Source organism: Notolepis coatsorum, assembly GCF_963971535.1.
Source record: "Notolepis coatsorum genome assembly, chromosome: 10".
NCBI lineage: Eukaryota > Metazoa > Chordata > Actinopteri > Aulopiformes > Paralepididae > Notolepis > Notolepis coatsorum.
In genome coordinates, this window is record NC_140174.1 from 125,324,090 (window position 1) to 125,342,308 (window position 18,219).

An 18,219-nucleotide genomic window follows, 5' to 3' on the forward strand; every position below is an offset into this window, starting at 1 on the left:
ATAAAAGTTGGGACAGACTCGGCACTCACTCAATAATCAGCTTATTTCAGTGGGTTGAATTTATGTACTGTGGTGTTGGAAGCTAGATGCGCACCAAGAAGTTTTGAATATGTTTTCTTAAAGGCACTTTTGTGGACAGTTTTAGGTTGCAGACCCCTAGAAAAAATGACTGGTAACCGAGCAGTGAAGGCTTTGCTGACATGGGTAAGTGTTCTGCCCTGGACATGGTGACATCAACTTGGTTTATTTTCAACATCCATAATGTTGAACTAACTTAACTTTTAACTGAATCAGTTACTCAGTTACGAGTAATAACCATCCAATTCAACCCTCCCCTGTCACTGACGCTGTTTCTTGCCTCCCACAAGCCGGCTGCAATGTGGACTAAGTCATACATAGCACAAGTCCCCTCCGGTACTTGAGGTAACAGCAGTCGCATCTTTTCACCTGCGCAGCTCGATCTCTCAGTGTCGAGGAGTAACGCGTGGGAGGCTCACGCTGCCCCCGACACTTCCTGATTCTACTGCGCAGGCGCACCAACCGACCTGTAGGAGTCGCTGTCCACAACGCTCGATCCCCACCAATCTGTTTCCCACCCCCTAATATGGCCAATGTGTATTAGTACGGACGGCCAGCTAAACTGAAAGCAAATGTGGAGCGCTGGGCTCGAACTGACGAGCCCAGCGTCTCCAGCATTTCGTGGCGAGTGCCTTGCCCACTACGCCACGTAGCCGCCCGACAACATATACTCTTATGTTCACGATATAGTAATTTACTACATTTCATGTAGAACAAGCCGCGATACATCGAGTATACTCGATATATCGCCCAGCCCTACGGTCTAGCTAAGTTTCACTTCTAGAGTAGATTTAACTTCACGTGAAGCAGAGAAAGTAGTGCTGAAAATATACACTTTGACTGCTGTTTTGACAGGGTTAGGGTCTTTTTACTCTTGGCTACATTTGAAAAAGAAATGCAACATTAACCATGTGTATTGATTGATAAATCAATCTTGTACCGGATCGCTCGGGCTTAAGAGGTTAATACAAAGAATTGTATAAAGAATTTTTGATGTTGGTGCGCCTGCACAGCAGAATCGGGAAGCGACGGGGGCGGCGTGTCCCTCCCTCGCCGCTGAGAGATCGTGCTGTGCAGGTGAAAAGATGCGACGGCTGCCTCCGAAATTGGGGATGGGAGAAAAATGGGGAGTAAAAGTAGATAAAATATCAGGAAAGGTAATGTAATATTAGACAGAACATCAAACATTCTTAAGTCTTTGCCGTGTTATCGTTTTAGAACCGGTATCGTGATACTTAGGCTGGTATTGTGACAACTACTCTTAATATCTCTGTCTCACGTAGCTGGCTCGGGTCAAACAGCCCGCGATCAGCCAGGATGACAGTCTGGAGCTGAGCTGCCTGGATGATTCTCTCGACGAGGTGCCTCACTCTAAATATCCCAACACCACAATGTAAGTCACCTCACTCAACACCACAATGTAAGTCACCTCACTCAACACCACAATGTAAGTCACCTCACTCTCAATATCTCAACACTACAGTGTAATTCCCCATTGGCTTAAAATAGCATTGCTAACAAATGCTAAAAGGAGGCTGCTACTAGTTAGCTGCACTTCTTTCTCAAACCGAATTAATCACTCTAGTTTCCAGAGCTGATGTGATTATGTAAAACAATACACACTCGCACACTTTATAATTTGTCTGCACTGTTCTTCCTGAAGTCAAAGATGAGTTCCTTGGTTTTTGTAGTGTTCAGTGCTAGGTTATTCTCCGAACACAACAATGTTAGTTTCAGGACCTCATCTCTGTATGCAGACTCATCCCCCCCCTGCAATAAGTCCAACCACCGTTGTGTCGTCAGCAAATTAATGTTCTCCGGGTGGGCTGGACTACAGTCATGGGTGTAGAGGGAGTACAGCAAGGGGCTCAGCACACAGCCCTGGGGAGAGCCGGTGCTGAGTGTGCGGGAGGAGGAGAGGTGGGGGCCGAGTTTCACTGTCTGGGGTCGGTTGGTCAGAAAGTAACGCGTATGAAAGTAACATAAAGCCATTATTTATAATTACAGAAGAGGGCAGCAAGAATAGTTCACAAAGTAGATTCAAGAGAGCATACCAATTATTTATTTAATCCAGACTATTAATACAATAGTTTCAATTCCCTGTCCAGATGACAGCGTAAGGAAATGTTTCTATTAAATTTTAAGCAATAATTTGCATGAACCACCTTTAAACAAAGGTGCACCTCAGTTATAGGTATCAAACTATGGAAGTCAGGTGGCGTAGCAGAGATTGTGCTCGTCACCAATGCTAGAGGCTGCGGTCTCGACTTGCGGAGTCAGCATAGCTTGGGCTAATCGCTATACTAACCCGTTTGGCTGGGTTAGGGGGAGGGCAAGTCATGGGTGGGAATCTGGTGTTGTGGACAGGGACTCCTACAGGTCAGGTCTGGGCGCTTGCTCAGCGGAGGCAGGACTTGATGAAGGCAGCGTGACCTCCCACGCGTTACACTTCACCAATGAGAGTCCTCGCTGCGAGGTGAAAAAAAGTCACTGGCTTCAGGATTCCCTTGTACCGACCAGTCGGAGAACATGTGCACAACAACCAGGTAGGGGAGGGGGGGAATTGGCACAACGACTAAATTGGGACGGGGAGAGAACAGAGAAAAATCGGAGAAAGGGGATTAAAAAAAAATTAAATTAAAGATAAATAGACAGTATAGCACAGTTTATATAGCAGCGTAACATAGAATAATATATTAAAATATTGTATAGTAGTGTAGTATAAATAGTATGATTTTGACAGATACACAAAATGGGTTTAATTTAGTTGTGCATACCCATTTTGCAAAAATGGAAACATCAACACATTCTGTTTGATTTGGTGGACATTGCAATAAGTCCATCAGTGTGCTGTGTGTGTGTAGGGGCAGGTGCATATAAGAATTTTTCTTCCTGTTTTCGGCCATGGAATTTGGTGGATCATAATATGTACTGTGGTGGTGATAAATGTGTTAAATCTAAAATGGCGGAAAATCCAATATGGTGGACTTTATGGGTCCTTGAGGCAAATCTGTAGAGGGCATAGAGATGGATGTCTGCATCAAGTTGTGTAAATCGGACTCACTGTGTAGGAGTTCTGATCTTTTAAAGTTGACCTTTAATTATAGCGCCCCCCCCCTTTTTTTTTTTTCTCCCCATCCCAATGTTAGTCGTTTTGCCAATTCCCAATCCCCTTGCTGGTCGTTGTGCACCTACCCCCTACAGTCGGTCTTGGAGAGTGGAGGCTATCACATCACATGCTAACACATGTGTAGCCAATCAACCGCTTCTTTTCACCTGGCAGTGCGGACTCTCACTCGGGGAGTGTAACGATCACACTACCTCCCCCAGGTCTTTCCCTCGCTGTGCAGGCGCCCTGACCGAACTGTAGGAGTCGCTGTTTACAGCGACCGGGACCCACCCTCTAACACTGCCAATTGTGTTAGTACGGACAGTCGGCCAACCCGGAAGCACCACAGCTGGATTCGATCTCACTGTCTCTGTGGTGGTGGGCAGACGCTTAGTCTGCTGCGCCACCCGGCCGCCCTATAATAATAATAATAATAACTTTATTTGTATAGCACTTTTCATACAGAGGTTGCAGTTCAAAGTGCTTCACAACAGCAAAAAATACAGGCATAAGCGAGCATAAAAAGATAGACGGGTAGAATCACAGTGTTTCACATTAGGATCTAGCATCCCAATAGGCTCTCCGCTTACAGTTTTCAGTAACACAAATAGTAAAAATAGTTTAAAATGATTCAGTTTAAAAATAGTCAAAAAATTATAAAATAGAACGGACATAAAAAATACAGGCATGAGCGAGCATAGCAAGATATGGCAAATCAGTGTTTCACATTAGGATCTAGCATCCTAATAGGCTCTCTATTCAGTAATACTCCTGTAATTCATGAACAAATAATCACAGTGTTTCACATTTGGATCTAGCAAATAATAAGAATAAAATGATTCAGTTTAAAAATAGTCATAAATAATCAGTGTTTCACATTTGGATCTAGCAAATAATAAGAATAGTTTAAAATGATTCAGTTTAAAAATAGTCATCAGTAAGAAGTAAAAAGTGCAATAACCGACACATGAATTTGATAGGCAGTGTAAAAGAGTAGGCAGGGTAAGAATAAATACAAGTTGTGTCAGGATATCCCTGATGTTTCCTCTTGCCACTAGGTGGTAGCAGATATCTATCAGTGAAATGCCTGAGCAAAGAGATAGGTTTTAAGCTGTCTTTTAAAGATGTCTAGCGAGTTGGCTTCCCTGATGTTTTGGGGTAGTTTGTTCCATAGTTTTGGGGCATAGTTGATAAAGGCTGCATTACCGATCCTCTTTTGACTGCTTCTGGGAGCCTCTAGTAGTCCAGCAGCTGATGATCTAGCGCCCCCTTTTGACCAATTGGTCCAAAAACCATGGTCATTTGCACAACTTCGATGGGTCAAAGTTCATGTTCATGTTTACCATTTCACAGGAAGGTTTTTGTTTACCTGCGTGGTTCAAGGAGGTTCTCCAGCTTCTGTATTTTGGTTGTCTACAGTCCACAGCAATCCAGCGAGCCAGTGTTTTTTACTTTGTTAGACGTGGTCTGACTCATCTTGGCTCTGAACCCCATCATCTGGTCTAGTGTGGGTTGGCGATGGGGCTGCACGATTTTGGGAAATAATCTAATTGCGATTTTTCTGACAGATATTGCGATTGCGATAAAATTTGCAATTATTATTTTTGCAATTATTATTTTTAAGCAGCCCCACAGAGGTTTATTGTAAAATGCGGCTTGCATCTGGCCTAAGTGGTGGGTCTGTTCGGGACACCGAGCCTGAAAATCTTTCTTTTACCTGGGAATTGATACCGGTACCCAACGGTACCTTTTTTTCTGTACTTTACTCTCCCTCTCTGAAGTCTAAACTTCACAACACACAATCTAAAACCCCTTACCTCCCTCTCCCAAACCGATCTTGTATCTCAATGGGACTTCCTGGTTAAATAAATGTAAAAAAATAAAAAATCGATTTGCTAATTGCAGCATTGCAAAATCACGATTTCGATTTAAAAACGATTAATCGTGCAGCCTTAGTTGGCGACCCTGCTTGCTCGTACTAAGGCTAACGTTAGCCTGGCCAGCATTAGCTCTAGCATCCACGTTAGCTGCAGCATGCTTAGCATTGAGGTGATACCGTAGGCTTGAAATGCTCTGGTGATATGCAAAGTCTTTGCAAACTTCCATCTTGTTTTTTGTTTTTTTGTTTTTTTTACTAAATCTCCCTTCAACGGGCCAAGCAATGCAGTCAACTTTCCCCATGTAGCCTACAACTGTCTGACGTCACCCAATGCACGCTGTACAACTGTATAAACGGTATGCCTGGAACTCGTCCACTGAGAAACGTATTATAAACAAAGTGCTATAAAATGCGTAATATTTCTTTTCTGTAGTTAATTCATCGAAATTAACGCTGTAATGTCCCAGCCCTAATTGGGACCTGTAATTATATTATGGATTTACCCTGACCACCATGGCAGATCTTTCGCGTGAATGCCATAACTCCGATAGCTTTCATTCTAATCTTGTCAAATTTGCGATGCACATTCATGACCCTTGTATTATTTTTACTCTCAAATGTCGGTATTGACGTTGGCCCCAGAAATCCAGTATCGGTCAGGCTCTAAATCCTTTGCCTCAGTCTTCATGTTCATATTCTATCATTTGTTTCTATATATTTACTATTTCCATATACTTTATACAATTATACTGATTTACTCATTCAATATACAGTACTCTATACTTTTGCTTTCAATATACTTTCCATTATGTATTTGTATTATATAATTCTACATTTACTTGGGTGTTTCCATTATATTAGACGAGAATTATTTTTTTTCAACCCTGCCTCATGACCCGTCTCTTCTCTTAACCCCATCCATCCATCCTTGTGTGTTTGTTATATTTGTCTGCCATTTGTCTCACTACCTCTTAGTAAAGCCACTGAGTTCTAGAACATAATGTAGTATTGTTATGGTCAGTACCTGTATATTGAGTTACCTGTATATTGAGTTGGTGTTATTGCTCCTCCTCCAGGTCCAGGGGCGGTCGTAACATGGAGAGTCTGACCTCTACAGCTGCTGATCTGTGTCTGGACTCCGCCAAGAGGCCTCTGCCCTCCTCCACCAAGAGACGCAGGACCACTCAGGTTATCAACATCACCATGACACAGGTGGAGGGAATATGCACGCACACACACCAGGTTTGTCACCTGCACTAGCACAGACACAAACATTAGGTGGTTTTATACAACGGCATGCACATTTCTCGATTCTGATTGGCTGAAACAGTCCATTTACACGTATGTATTGCGATCAGTCCACGCTTGCTGGCCCAGGACCCGCCCACAACCGAATCACATCACATCAATCCGCCGGATCACAAGAAGGTGGACAATAATCTTTACAAATGGATATGTTGATAGCGACTAAACGACTAAATATCAAGCGATTCTGTCACAGCGAATGTCTTTTTTTTTTTTTTTTACTTAAATTTTTATTTTCATTTTTTCAACAACATACATAGACAACATTCATAGACAATACACAGTACATAAATTAAAACAAATAGACAAAAAATGGGTAAAGAAAAAGTGTGACATGGGTCCTTCGGTCCCTTCTACATTTGCATTATTTATTTACATTTTTATTCATTTCCTTGTATCCTTTTCAAACCTCTGTGATGTCGTTACTTCCCCTCCTGTATTCTTCCCATTTTCCCCATTTCCATTCAAACTTTTCTTCTTGCAGCCTCAGCAGATGTGTGATTCTCTCCATTTCCTGTATCCCCTCTACCAACTCTATCCATTGATCCTTTGTCGGCACTTCTACCTTGTACCACAGTTTAGTTAAAGCTTTCTTGGCTGCCACTATCAATATCTTAATCAAATATTTGTCTTCCCCTTGGATTCCTTCCTGTGACAGATTCCCCAAATACAACACTTGGCCTCCCTGGGGTATTTCGTATCCTATTATTTCATTTATTATCCCTCCCATCTCTTCCCAGTAGTGCCTTATCTTCTGACATCCCCAGAATATGTGTGTATGGTTCGCCCCTTCCTGTCCACACTCCCTCCAACATGTTTTCTTTGCTGGTGTGTAATTGCCCTGTATTTCTGGTGTTATAAAGTATCTAATTATATTTTCCCACCCAAACTCCCTCCATATCCTTGATCCTGTGGTTGTTTGTTGTGTCTTACATGTGTCATACCATTCCTCCTCCGTTATCTCTATTTCCAACTCTCTTTCCCACTTTTCTTTCACATACAATGTTGTATTTCCCTTACTGTCCATTATTGCCTGATATAGTGCTGATATCACCCTCCCCTTCCGTCCTTCGTATGACTTTACCATTATCTTAATTACCCCATTCTGTTCTTTGTCTCTATCTTGCTTTATTTCTTTGTTATAGTAGTCCCTAATCTGTAAATATCTAAAGTGGTCCCTATTCTCTAGTCCGTATCTTTCTTTCAATTTTTGTAGAGTCTGCATCTCCCCTCCTTCCGTCATCGTGCACATTGCTGTTATCCCCCCCCGTTCCCACCTCTTGAACCCATGATCTTCTATCCCTGGTCTGAATTTGTTGTCGTGTGCTATCCATCTCAGTATCTTAGATTCTTTTTCTAGCTTGTATTTCTTTACTATTGTGTTCCATATGTTTATAGTGAATCTGGTAATTGGATCTAGTAGTTGTTCCTGTCTCCCTATCTCCTATCAGTGTCTGCACTTTGAATCCCTCTCTTTTGGTTTCTATATCTTTCCATTTGGCCTCATAGTTCACATTGCACCAGCATGCTACTGTTCTAAGCTGTGCTGCATAGTAATAGCTTTCTAAACTGGGTACTGCCATCCCTCCTTTCTCCTTTGGTACATATCTGATCCTTGGCCTTTTCCCCCCCAAATGAATCTTGATATCTGTCTATCCCATTCCCTAAATTGTTTTTGTGGTATTAATATAGGTAGGGATTGAAATAGGTATAGTAACCTTGGTAATATGTTCATCTTAATGATTTCGATCCTTGAACTGAAATCTAGGGGCATCACTGTCCATCTTTCTAGATCTCTCTTGATTTTCTGATTTATCTGTGTATAGTTTGCATCGTATAGCCCCTCCCCCCCTCTTGTGATGTTCACCCCTAGGTACTTGATCCTGTCCATGTCCCATTTGATTTTGTATTTTTCTTTGATCTCTATCGTTGGTGTGTAGTTCAGTGCTAATGTCTGTGTCTTTGTCACATTAAGTCTATACCCTGAGTAATATCCATATTCTGTCAGCATATCCATCAGTGTCGGGAAGCTTATGTCTGGTTGTCTCATATATACTATCACGTCATCTGCAAATAATCCCAATTTATGTTCCGTCCCCCTTATCTCCACCCCTTTGATGTCTTTGGTCTGTCTAATTAGTTGGGCCAGTGGTTCGATGAATACATCGAAGAGCGTCGGCGAAAGACAACAACCCTGTCTGGTAGCTCTCTCTAGTTTAATCCGGTCCGTCAGACTACCATTCCACAGCGAATGTCTTAGTCGTTTAAACAATGTTGGATGATGTAATTGATGGGTCTTGAATCATTCTGTAACAAAAGAAAAATCGCGGATTGATTGATTGATTAATTTTCAATTTCTTTTTCCTTTCGACTGTCGGCGCTCGCTCTAGTCTCCACCCACCGCCGCACGCACGCACACGCACACGCACACACACACACACACACTCTGCCTGCAACGCGGGGGATAGTCAGACTGAGAGAGAGCTGGGTGCTGCGCTGTTCTAAGTGAGCATGGCCTATTGAGTTGATTGATTGATTGATTGCTAATTTTATTACTGTACGCTTGGTTTCCAACTGGTTAAGTTTAGGCCCTCTACAGTAGGTTTAAAAAAATAAATAAAAGAATAGGGCGAAGAAAACGTTTTTTTCCTATAGGGCAAAGAGAACTTTTTAATTTGTTTGACCTACTTTCTATAGAAGCATCTAAGAATGAAGTTCTATGGAAAGTAGGTCTGCATTCCCTTAACAATTGTGTGTGTTGAGCCGTACTGTATTGTACCCATTCTGCATCTGGTAATAAAATTTTCAATCAATCATTCCAATAATACACAGTTGGATGTGTTAGTTGGTTGGATGCACTTCAAGCTGCTTCCACATGAGGCAACTTCTCTCAATCATTCCAATAATACACAGTTGGATGTGTTAGTTGGTTGGATGCACTTCCGATCTGCTTCCACATGGAGGCAAATTGTCTTTTTTGTAGTTGTGGGAACTACTTTTTCTGGCGGATGGTTTTTTCAGTAAATCTTCGATTAATGTGTGTTTATTGTATAGAAATAAGGTTGGATGAATGTGGCAGTTGTATAAAAGCTTTACACCACTTGCAGTCGTCCACTCCTGCGCGTGATGTAATGCTTAAATAATCTGTAGAGACTACATGATTGTTGGTAATGTAACATTAGGTGATTATAATCTGTAGAGGCTACACGATTGTTGGTAATGTAACATTAGGTGATTATAATCTGTAGAGACTACATGATTGTTGGTAATGTAACATTAGGTGATTATAATCTGTAGAGGCTACATGATTGTTGGTAATGTAACATTAGGTGATTATAATCTGTAGAGACTACACGATTGTTGGTAATGTAACATTAGGTGACTAAAATCTGTAGAGGCTACAGGATTGTGAGATGTTAAATGACTGGTGATCTCTGTCTGCAGAAAACTCCAGGGCTCAACGAGACTGATGACACGTTCTACAGCCTGCCGTCGGCCCGCTCTCAGCCAAACCTCTCCTCCACACACGCCTCACGCCCCATCTCAATGGAGCCGCTTGACCCGCCCGCCGACATGGCCACTGGCGGCAGTAGCGGCCAACTTGGTAATCTCCCAGGATACAGGAGAAGCACTGCCCATCCGCTTCCTCCACGCAGTGAGTAATCAGTCTATTCTTCAGTGATCCATTATAGTTACTGAAACTCTGTCCGTCTTACAGTGATTCTTCATAGTTACTGAAACTCTGTCCGTCTTACAGTGATTCTTCATAGTTATTCAGTCATCATCTCACACAATACAATATGCTCACACAATACAATATGCACAATCATTTTACAATATTTGATTTGACAGTGACTGAAAAGGTACAGACTGAGGCATGCCTGTCCTATATTCTTAACAGAATTAAGAAATTAACAAACAATTAAAAAATTGCTTTACAAACCAAAAGCGAATGACTCATTCTTAACTTTATATCTGCATTGTTCCACAAGTTAACCCCAATAATAGAAATACACCTCCTTTTAATCCCTCTATTTTCTTTCATGTATTGAAAAAAAATATTGCACCCCGTCCGGGAGTAACTTTGCTTTAGCTCTGTACATTATTTGCATAATTTTATAATAAACCAAATAATTAAATTTCATAACATGAGACTTTATAAACAATGGATTTGTGTGATCATAGTAACCAGCCTTAAAAAGGTTCCGAATGGCCCCCTTTTGCAGTAAGACTATCGGATTTACACTCTTTTAAAAAAAGTTCACCCCATACTTCCACACAGTAAGATATGTAAGGACGTATAAGTGAGCAGTAAATTATGTACAAGGCTTTATAGTTTAATATATCCTTACATTTATACAATATTGCTACTTACTTAGATATTTTCCCAATATCTAAGTTAACATGTTTCACGTTAATGTGATTTGATTTAGTATTTAACCTTGTGTAACATTATATAACATTAGAATGTAGTATGTAACCTTGTATTATATAATTTAGTATGTAACCGTGACAACTTGTGTGTTCCAGGTAGTGGTACCTTCTGTGTGGGGACAGAGAATGAACCTGACCTACTGGGTGATTGGGTCATTATCGCTCAACTACAGGCCAGAAACCAGGCCTGCCTGCCTCACCTGAAGAGCAGCTACCCCCTGGAATCTAGGGTCAGAGGTCACACACAGACAGTTCATTTAACCCCTGGAGTCTAGGGTCAGAGTTCACCCACACTAAACGCATGTCTTTCTCTCTCTCCCTCCAGCCCAGCCTTGGTCCAGATTTCATCATCACAGACGAAGACCTGCGTCTGGGTGACCCGTCGGAGACCATCCGCAGAGCGTCTCTGATGCCCGGTCAATACCAAGACTCCCTGACCGGCCACCGTTATATGCCTGGTCATACTGCTGGCCCTGCCTCCCGCGGCCACTCCCTGATGCCCGAAACCAGCTCCGCATTCTCTCAGCAGCACAGCCCCAGGCCCAAAGGGCAGACCTCCTCCGCCCTCCTGAGGCCCTCTCCTCAGGTTAGTTCAGTTACTAGTCCTACATGTTGGTTTGGTTTAGCTACTAGTCCTACATGTTGGTTTAGTTACTAGTCCTACATGTTGCTTTAGTTAATAGACAGACATATCTCTCTTTCTTTCTTTCTCTCTCTATCTCAGACCAAGGCTAGCTTCCCAACGCCTCTGAGACCAAAGAGGAACACACGGAGTCCGGTGAGACACACAAATACACATGCCCAAACATACACAAAGACAAATGCACCTACGCACACATGTGACATGCTTCATCAAAATACGTCTGATGTCTCAACAGCACAATTCTAGATAAACGTGGATTTATGTAGCTTTCAAAATATCAAACTCTTTTCGCCAGATTCTGATTATTAATACAATCGGATACTACAGGTGTCCCTGAAACAAAACCACAGATAATTGACAGGTTTGTAACACAGCAGGGTCATTAAAATAGGCTGAACATGTTCATCAAACGCATACACCAACTTTATTCCATGCAACCTTCCCTCACCTGATCCGAGGAAAAATAAATACAATCCTCGTTCTCTACGGTTAGTCTAATGAATCAATGCGATCAATGACAGGGTGTGAAGTAGGCAACGCGATAAACTGGTGAAATGTAAAGTAGTTTTGTAGTTGGCTAACATTATGCATTAGCAAGCATTGGTGTGTGATAATGAGCAGCAACTCATGGATGATCACTGTGTAGCCTTGTACGGATGTCGTCTGGTAATGTTAGATTTGTTTTGTGTTGAGAGAGATATTGGAATGTGAAATGGCAGATTGTGGCACGGCAGACCACTTGGAACCAGGTTAACACAGCTATCTGGTTTTCATCTGGTTAATGACAGCAGATCAAATAACCGCTATGCACATCCCTAGAGTCGATCGAAATAGCTATCTATCTGGGATGTAGGGATGGGCAAAAATCAGAAAATCGATATTCGATAGTCACTGGGAACTATTTGACTATTTGAAATACAGTGCTGGTTGCTTTCATTGCCAACAGCTAGTGTTAGATATTTGGGAGTCTGACCAGCCTAATGTTATTTCCGGGGACAAACGTTAATTCCGGGCAGTCAGGTGGCGTAGCGGAGATTGCGCTAGTCACCAACACAGGAGATGATGGGTTCGAGCCCAGCTCTCGGCGTTGCTACCAGCTTGGCTGGTCGTTCATACTAATACAATTGGCAGTATTAGTGGGTGGGAAGCTGGTGGGTGGGAATCTGGCGTTGTGGACAGCGACGCCTACAGGTCAGGTCTCGGCGCTTGCTCAGCGGGGGCAGGACTTGGTGGAGATAGCGTGACCTCCCACGCGTTACACTTCACCAAATGAGAGTCCTCGCTGCCAAGTGAAAAGACGTCACTGGCTGTCACCGCACGTATCGGAGGAAGCATGCGATCGACTCGGGACGCCCTTGTACCGACTCGTAGGAGAACATGCATACAACAACCAGGTAGGGGAGGGGGGGGAATTGGCACAACAACTAAATTGGGACGGGGAGAAATTGGAAGAAAAAGAAAAAAACGTTAATTCCGAAAGTTACATCACTGATGCTGATGTATGGGAGCATAGTGAAGTGAAGTGTTACATTTCCGGTCTCTGTTTCCCTCTGTGCGTCTTTCTGTGTCTCTCAGGCTAGCTTTACCATCGAGAACACGCCGAGAAAGAAGACCTACCTTCGGAAAGGTTTGGACAAACTACTCCGCAGCTCCACTCTCAAACCCTCTCGCAAGTCGCCATGCAACGGCGCAGCAGCCAAGTCCCGCACCACGACCACCCAGACCACAAAGTCTCCACGCACCGCCAAGTCACCCAGCCTGGCGGCCAAGGTGAGCATGTTTCTACTGTAGGGCTTGTGATGCGTTCATCAATCATTAGGAGAAAAGACTCGACACCCTTTACTAGTTAACTGCATTATGCTCATAAACCAATTAATAAACACATACATTAGTTATTAGATAACAGCATTATCCTATAAACCAATTAATAAACGCATGCATTGGTTATTATTTAACGGCATTATCCTATAAACCAATTAATAAACGCATGCATTGGTTATTAGTTAATAACATTATGCTTATAAATCTATTAATAAACGCATACATTTACTTAGAGAAGGAAATTCAATTGTAAGCACCAATTTGCACGAACCACCTTAAAACAAAGGTGCACCTCAGTTATAGGTATCAAACTATGGAACTCTTTGCAGAATGATGTAAAAGAGTTCTAATATATTTCACTTCAGAAAGTTGTACAAAGAAAAGATAAATGGACTGTATAGCACAGTTTAGTATAGTATTGCAGTTTAGCATAACAGGATAATATAGCATTATAGTATAGGCTAGTAGGAGTATAGTATAGCAGCTTAACATAGAATAATAATATATTAAAATAACACCAATATAGTATAATTTAGTTATAGTATAATAATATATAGAAGTGTACTATAAATATATAGGTGTGTATAAATGAAGGAACATCAGTAAATGCAATTTAACTGATGGATACACAAAATGTATTTATTTATGTTTAATTGTGTTTTCATTTCTGCAAAATAAGTACCGTAATTCCTCTAATAGTAACCGGTATTCAATTAAAAACCGGGTCTCTATTAATGACCGGGTGCGCTGTTGAGCTAAGCAATTATAAGCCGGCCTCCTAATACAAGCCGGGTATATTTTGTTATTGTTGTTATATGCTGGCCTGGCTGTGCAGTAAATACCATATAATGGTATGGTGTTAATGTTTACCAAGAGAGTAAGCCTACCTCAGAATTGTATAAAACGAAGTTATTATTATTATTATACCAGTATTGTGATTGCACTATTTTACTTTATTTAACTTTTTTTTACCACCTGTAATTGCACTGTTTACTACCGTATTTCATACAGTACTTGGTTTCAATAAATGAACCCAGTACATTTTACTGGGTTCAAACTGACACAAAATGTTGATTTATTCATTATGATCTGTTTGAAAATTAGAAATATAGGCCTCTCTCTTATACATGCCTCCTCCTAATACAAGCCTGGTATCCGCTACAGTTGAAACAAATGCAAGCCGGGGTTACTATTAGAGGAATTACGGCATGTACATTTTGTTTGGTAAACATTGCGCTGTGAACAGTCTTATCGTGTACTACATGTATGTAGGGGCAGGTACAATAAGAGTTTTCTTCTTCCTGTTCCTTTCGGACTTGGAATTTAGTGAACTATGTACTGAAGACACTAGACTGTAACAATTCCATGTACGAATAAAGAAAGAGAAATGTATTATGATGATGACCGTGAAGAAGACTAGTATATTATGATGACGGTGAAGAAGACTGTAGTATATGATGACGGTGAAGAAGGCTCTCCAGTATATGACTATCTTTACTGTCTTTAGTGGCGTGCTCCCACAGCTGACAAGACATGTCTAAAGCCTCGCCCTGATTGATTGATTGATTGAACACTTTAACAGATTGCAGAATGGGTACAATACAGTACACCTGATGGTCTATGGTGGTCGATATATTGGTAAATATACTGATTACTATACTGGTGGTGGTGGTGAATATACTGGTTACTACACTGGTGGATATACTGAACTTGCACTATGGGTTAAGCCTGGGTTTTCCGTCTTCACTGGTCATTGGTTTTCTAATCTGCACATCAGCCAGTGGGAGGTTGATATTTCCTTGTCAAGAATACTAATCTTCAGCACCAGAGGTCTTCTTGATAACACATCTGCCACAATGTGGGAAATAGTTTGACCACAATCTGAAGCTCCACCTCTGATAGTATCATCAGATATAAACGCATTATATTAGTTGCCTAAAGAGAAATATAGTATCTCATTACTCGTGTCACTTTGACAGTTGAGACATATTTGTCCAGAGGGATTTAAGACACGAAATGCAGATTTCACAGCCTATAAAATAGTGCCAGACTTCAACTCTACTCAGTACATGTGGACAGGAGCTCAATGGCCACGCCTACTTTAAAGGCAGATTATGAGGTCAGCAGTTTAATCCCCTGGGTTAACTGAAAAAGCCTCCTTCAAACCAATGGATTCTACCAGGCATTGAACAGTGGGTCTCATTCAGACACATTTTTGTCCTAGCTCATTTTCGGGACGATTTTGGGATTCACCAACAGTCCCTTCTCCTGGATTCGGTCTTAACTAAGAGCAGGATTTAGGAGCGCTGAAGAGCAGTCGTAAATCGGACAGACTGGTGTGCGCCATGTTCTTAAGGGCTTTATTTGGGAGGAATCATGGTGATTTCGTTCATGTCAACTCTACAGGCATCCTTGGAATTAATTAATCATAATAAATATGATTTTTTTTATCATTACATTTAGTCATGCCTCAAGAGGCATCGTGATGTCCGAAAATAAATAAAAACACTACACCAACACTGCAAATGACTGGATAAATAAATAAGAACTAAAGCTAATCGCATGGATATAGCTATAGTGGAATGGACTGTATTAATATTCCATATTTATACCATCTTGTTGCACACTCCTGGCCACCAATGAATAGTATAGGCTTATATTATTCTAATTACTTGTTTCATTAGGAGATAGTAGATACTGTATGCGCTGCCCTATAGTAGTACGTACAGTACACATCTTAGCATGACATCTTAAGGCCACCAGAGTCTGGCGTACTGTGAGCGGACCGGACTCGTCGTCCTCAATCGTTTGAGGTTTCAGTCAAGCTTACCACCGCTTACCAATTTCCTACATTTCTCATGCCAGTTTACTACATTTAATGCAGGTCGATGTCAACCAACAACTCTGTGGCGTTCTTAAGATGTCATGCTAAGATGTGTACTGTACTTTAGTGCAGCGGTTCCCAAACTTTTTTGGCCGTGCACCCCCCACTTAGATTTTTATGAAATTTTATTGTAAAAGAAATAAAAAAAATTATTTTTTTACCACCATTAGCCTTTTCATGTCACGCACCACCTAGAGGGCGCTCTCGCACCACAGTTTGGGAACCACTGCTTTAGTGGAACAACAGTGTGACTGCTATAGGGCAGCGCAGTATCTGTAATCTAATAAAAACAAGTCATTATAATAATATAAGCCTACTGTTCATTCATTACGCACGTAGACTATACAGTACGTGTGTGCGCTCGCTGTGGCCAGGAGCGCGCAACAAGACTGAGACTGGATCAAAGTTTGATTAGATTGATACAAAGCGCTTCCTTGCTAACTGTTTAATATGGGGCAATGCCGACTATTTTTGGCTCACGGCCCTTGCATTATAAGAAGCTGTAGGGGCATGTCTGTATGCAAATTAAGTAAACCGGAACGTGCGCTTCAAGTTTGTGAATGAGTGACTTATCTCATTCTGGGGATTGCAGCTGAGATCATTTGGCAAGTTAAGACCTCTCCACGCATTGCTCAATCCGGGGGTAATTGTCGTCGACTTTCTCTTACGACCTTCCAAGGAGGTTGTCATAAGAGGAAGACTATGTTGGTGAATGAGGTCCAGTGTCTCAGGAGCTAGAGCAGTCGTCTGGTAATCGGAAGGTTCCTTGTTCGATTCCGGCTCCTCCTGACAGTGTCGAAGTATCCTTGAGCAAGACACTTAACCCTAATTGCTCCCAATGAACAGGTTGGCACCTTGCATGGTTGCATCCGCTGTCTGTGTTAATGTATGAGTGAATGTGAGACATGCATTGTAAAGCACTTTGCATTTATATAACAGCTTTTATCCAGTCAATTTACCAGGCTTGGTCTAGTGAACTCACCAGGTAACTAGTGTTCAACTTCTGTCAAGGAAGAAAAACTTGTTTTAAAACATGTTGTTCTGTGTTTCCCCTCAGATGATGAGCTTCAGGAGGAGTCCTCTTAACCTGCGCCCCCAAAATTGGCCATTTTTGTTTGAGGACTGTATACTTTTTTGCAAACCAAAACCACATACTTTATATTTATAGCACATGCATGAGCCTGGTGAAGTTTCTAATCCGTTACAGATTGTGAGATTAGGCTCTTGTTCATGGGAAAAAAAAGTTTTAAAATATTAAAAATTACATGGCTTTGAACTGTTAATTGTGTGTTAATTTCAAAAACTTTCTAAAATTGTGCAGATTAAAAAATGCGTTTTAACATGGAAGTGAATGAGATGAAACTGGACACCAGGCACAAAGTAGGTACCCTAGGTCAATAACTGCGTTTCAAATCATAATCTTTTGACATATTGAAAATATATGTAAAAAGTCATAGAATCGGGACCAGGGGTCCACAAGGGTGAGGCTTTAGGAGTGTTTTTATTTTGTGCAATACCATTTTATTTTGTGCAATATTTAAATGTTTTATTAAAGCAAATAAAATATCCATTTGGATCCTTATTTTTTTTAACTGATTTTTATTTTGAAGGATATTTGTACCATTTTACTCTGTATTGTATATTGACTTAATAAATGAAGTTGAACTTGAAAATGATTGTTATTACTGTGATGAACGGCAAGTGAAAGGTTTGCTGGGTCGACTGGATCCTACATGTCATGCCAGGTTTCCCGCACATCCAAACGCATTAAGAATCAAGAGGTTTATTTGTCACATACATACCAGGGCATACAGTGAAATGCGGGTGGTCATGCCTGCATTGATTGTGCAAAACACAATAATAAAATAGACATAGAAAAAATGTTATGGGTAAGACACAAGATATGCATGGTAAAAAAAAGACATGCTGAGTTCCTGAGAAACTGGTTCCTATATACAATTTTAAATCTTAATGTATCTAAACTATACTATTAGTACCTCCTTCCTTTAAAGTGACTTTCTATTTTGTTTAAGTGATAGTTTTAGTGGGTGTACTTGTGAGTGGAG

General features: G+C 41.2%; 1 protein-coding gene across 1 annotated transcript; it reads left to right on the forward strand.

The window, feature by feature from the left end:
- The first annotated feature begins 1,142 nt into the window (after nt 1-1,142).
- On the forward strand, nt 1,143-17,776 carry LOC311235139 (uncharacterized protein). The gene is made up of 9 exons (XM_084322492.1): nt 1,143-1,235; nt 1,362-1,471; nt 6,143-6,278; nt 9,816-10,026; nt 10,902-11,035; nt 11,131-11,391; nt 11,530-11,583; nt 13,024-13,218; nt 17,211-17,776. Exons 1-9 carry the CDS (start codon nt 1,164-1,166, stop codon nt 17,319-17,321), a joined length of 1,284 nt encoding a protein of 427 aa, XP_084178618.1. The 5' UTR covers nt 1,143-1,163; the 3' UTR covers nt 17,322-17,776.
- The last annotated feature ends 443 nt before the right edge of the window (nt 17,777-18,219 follow it).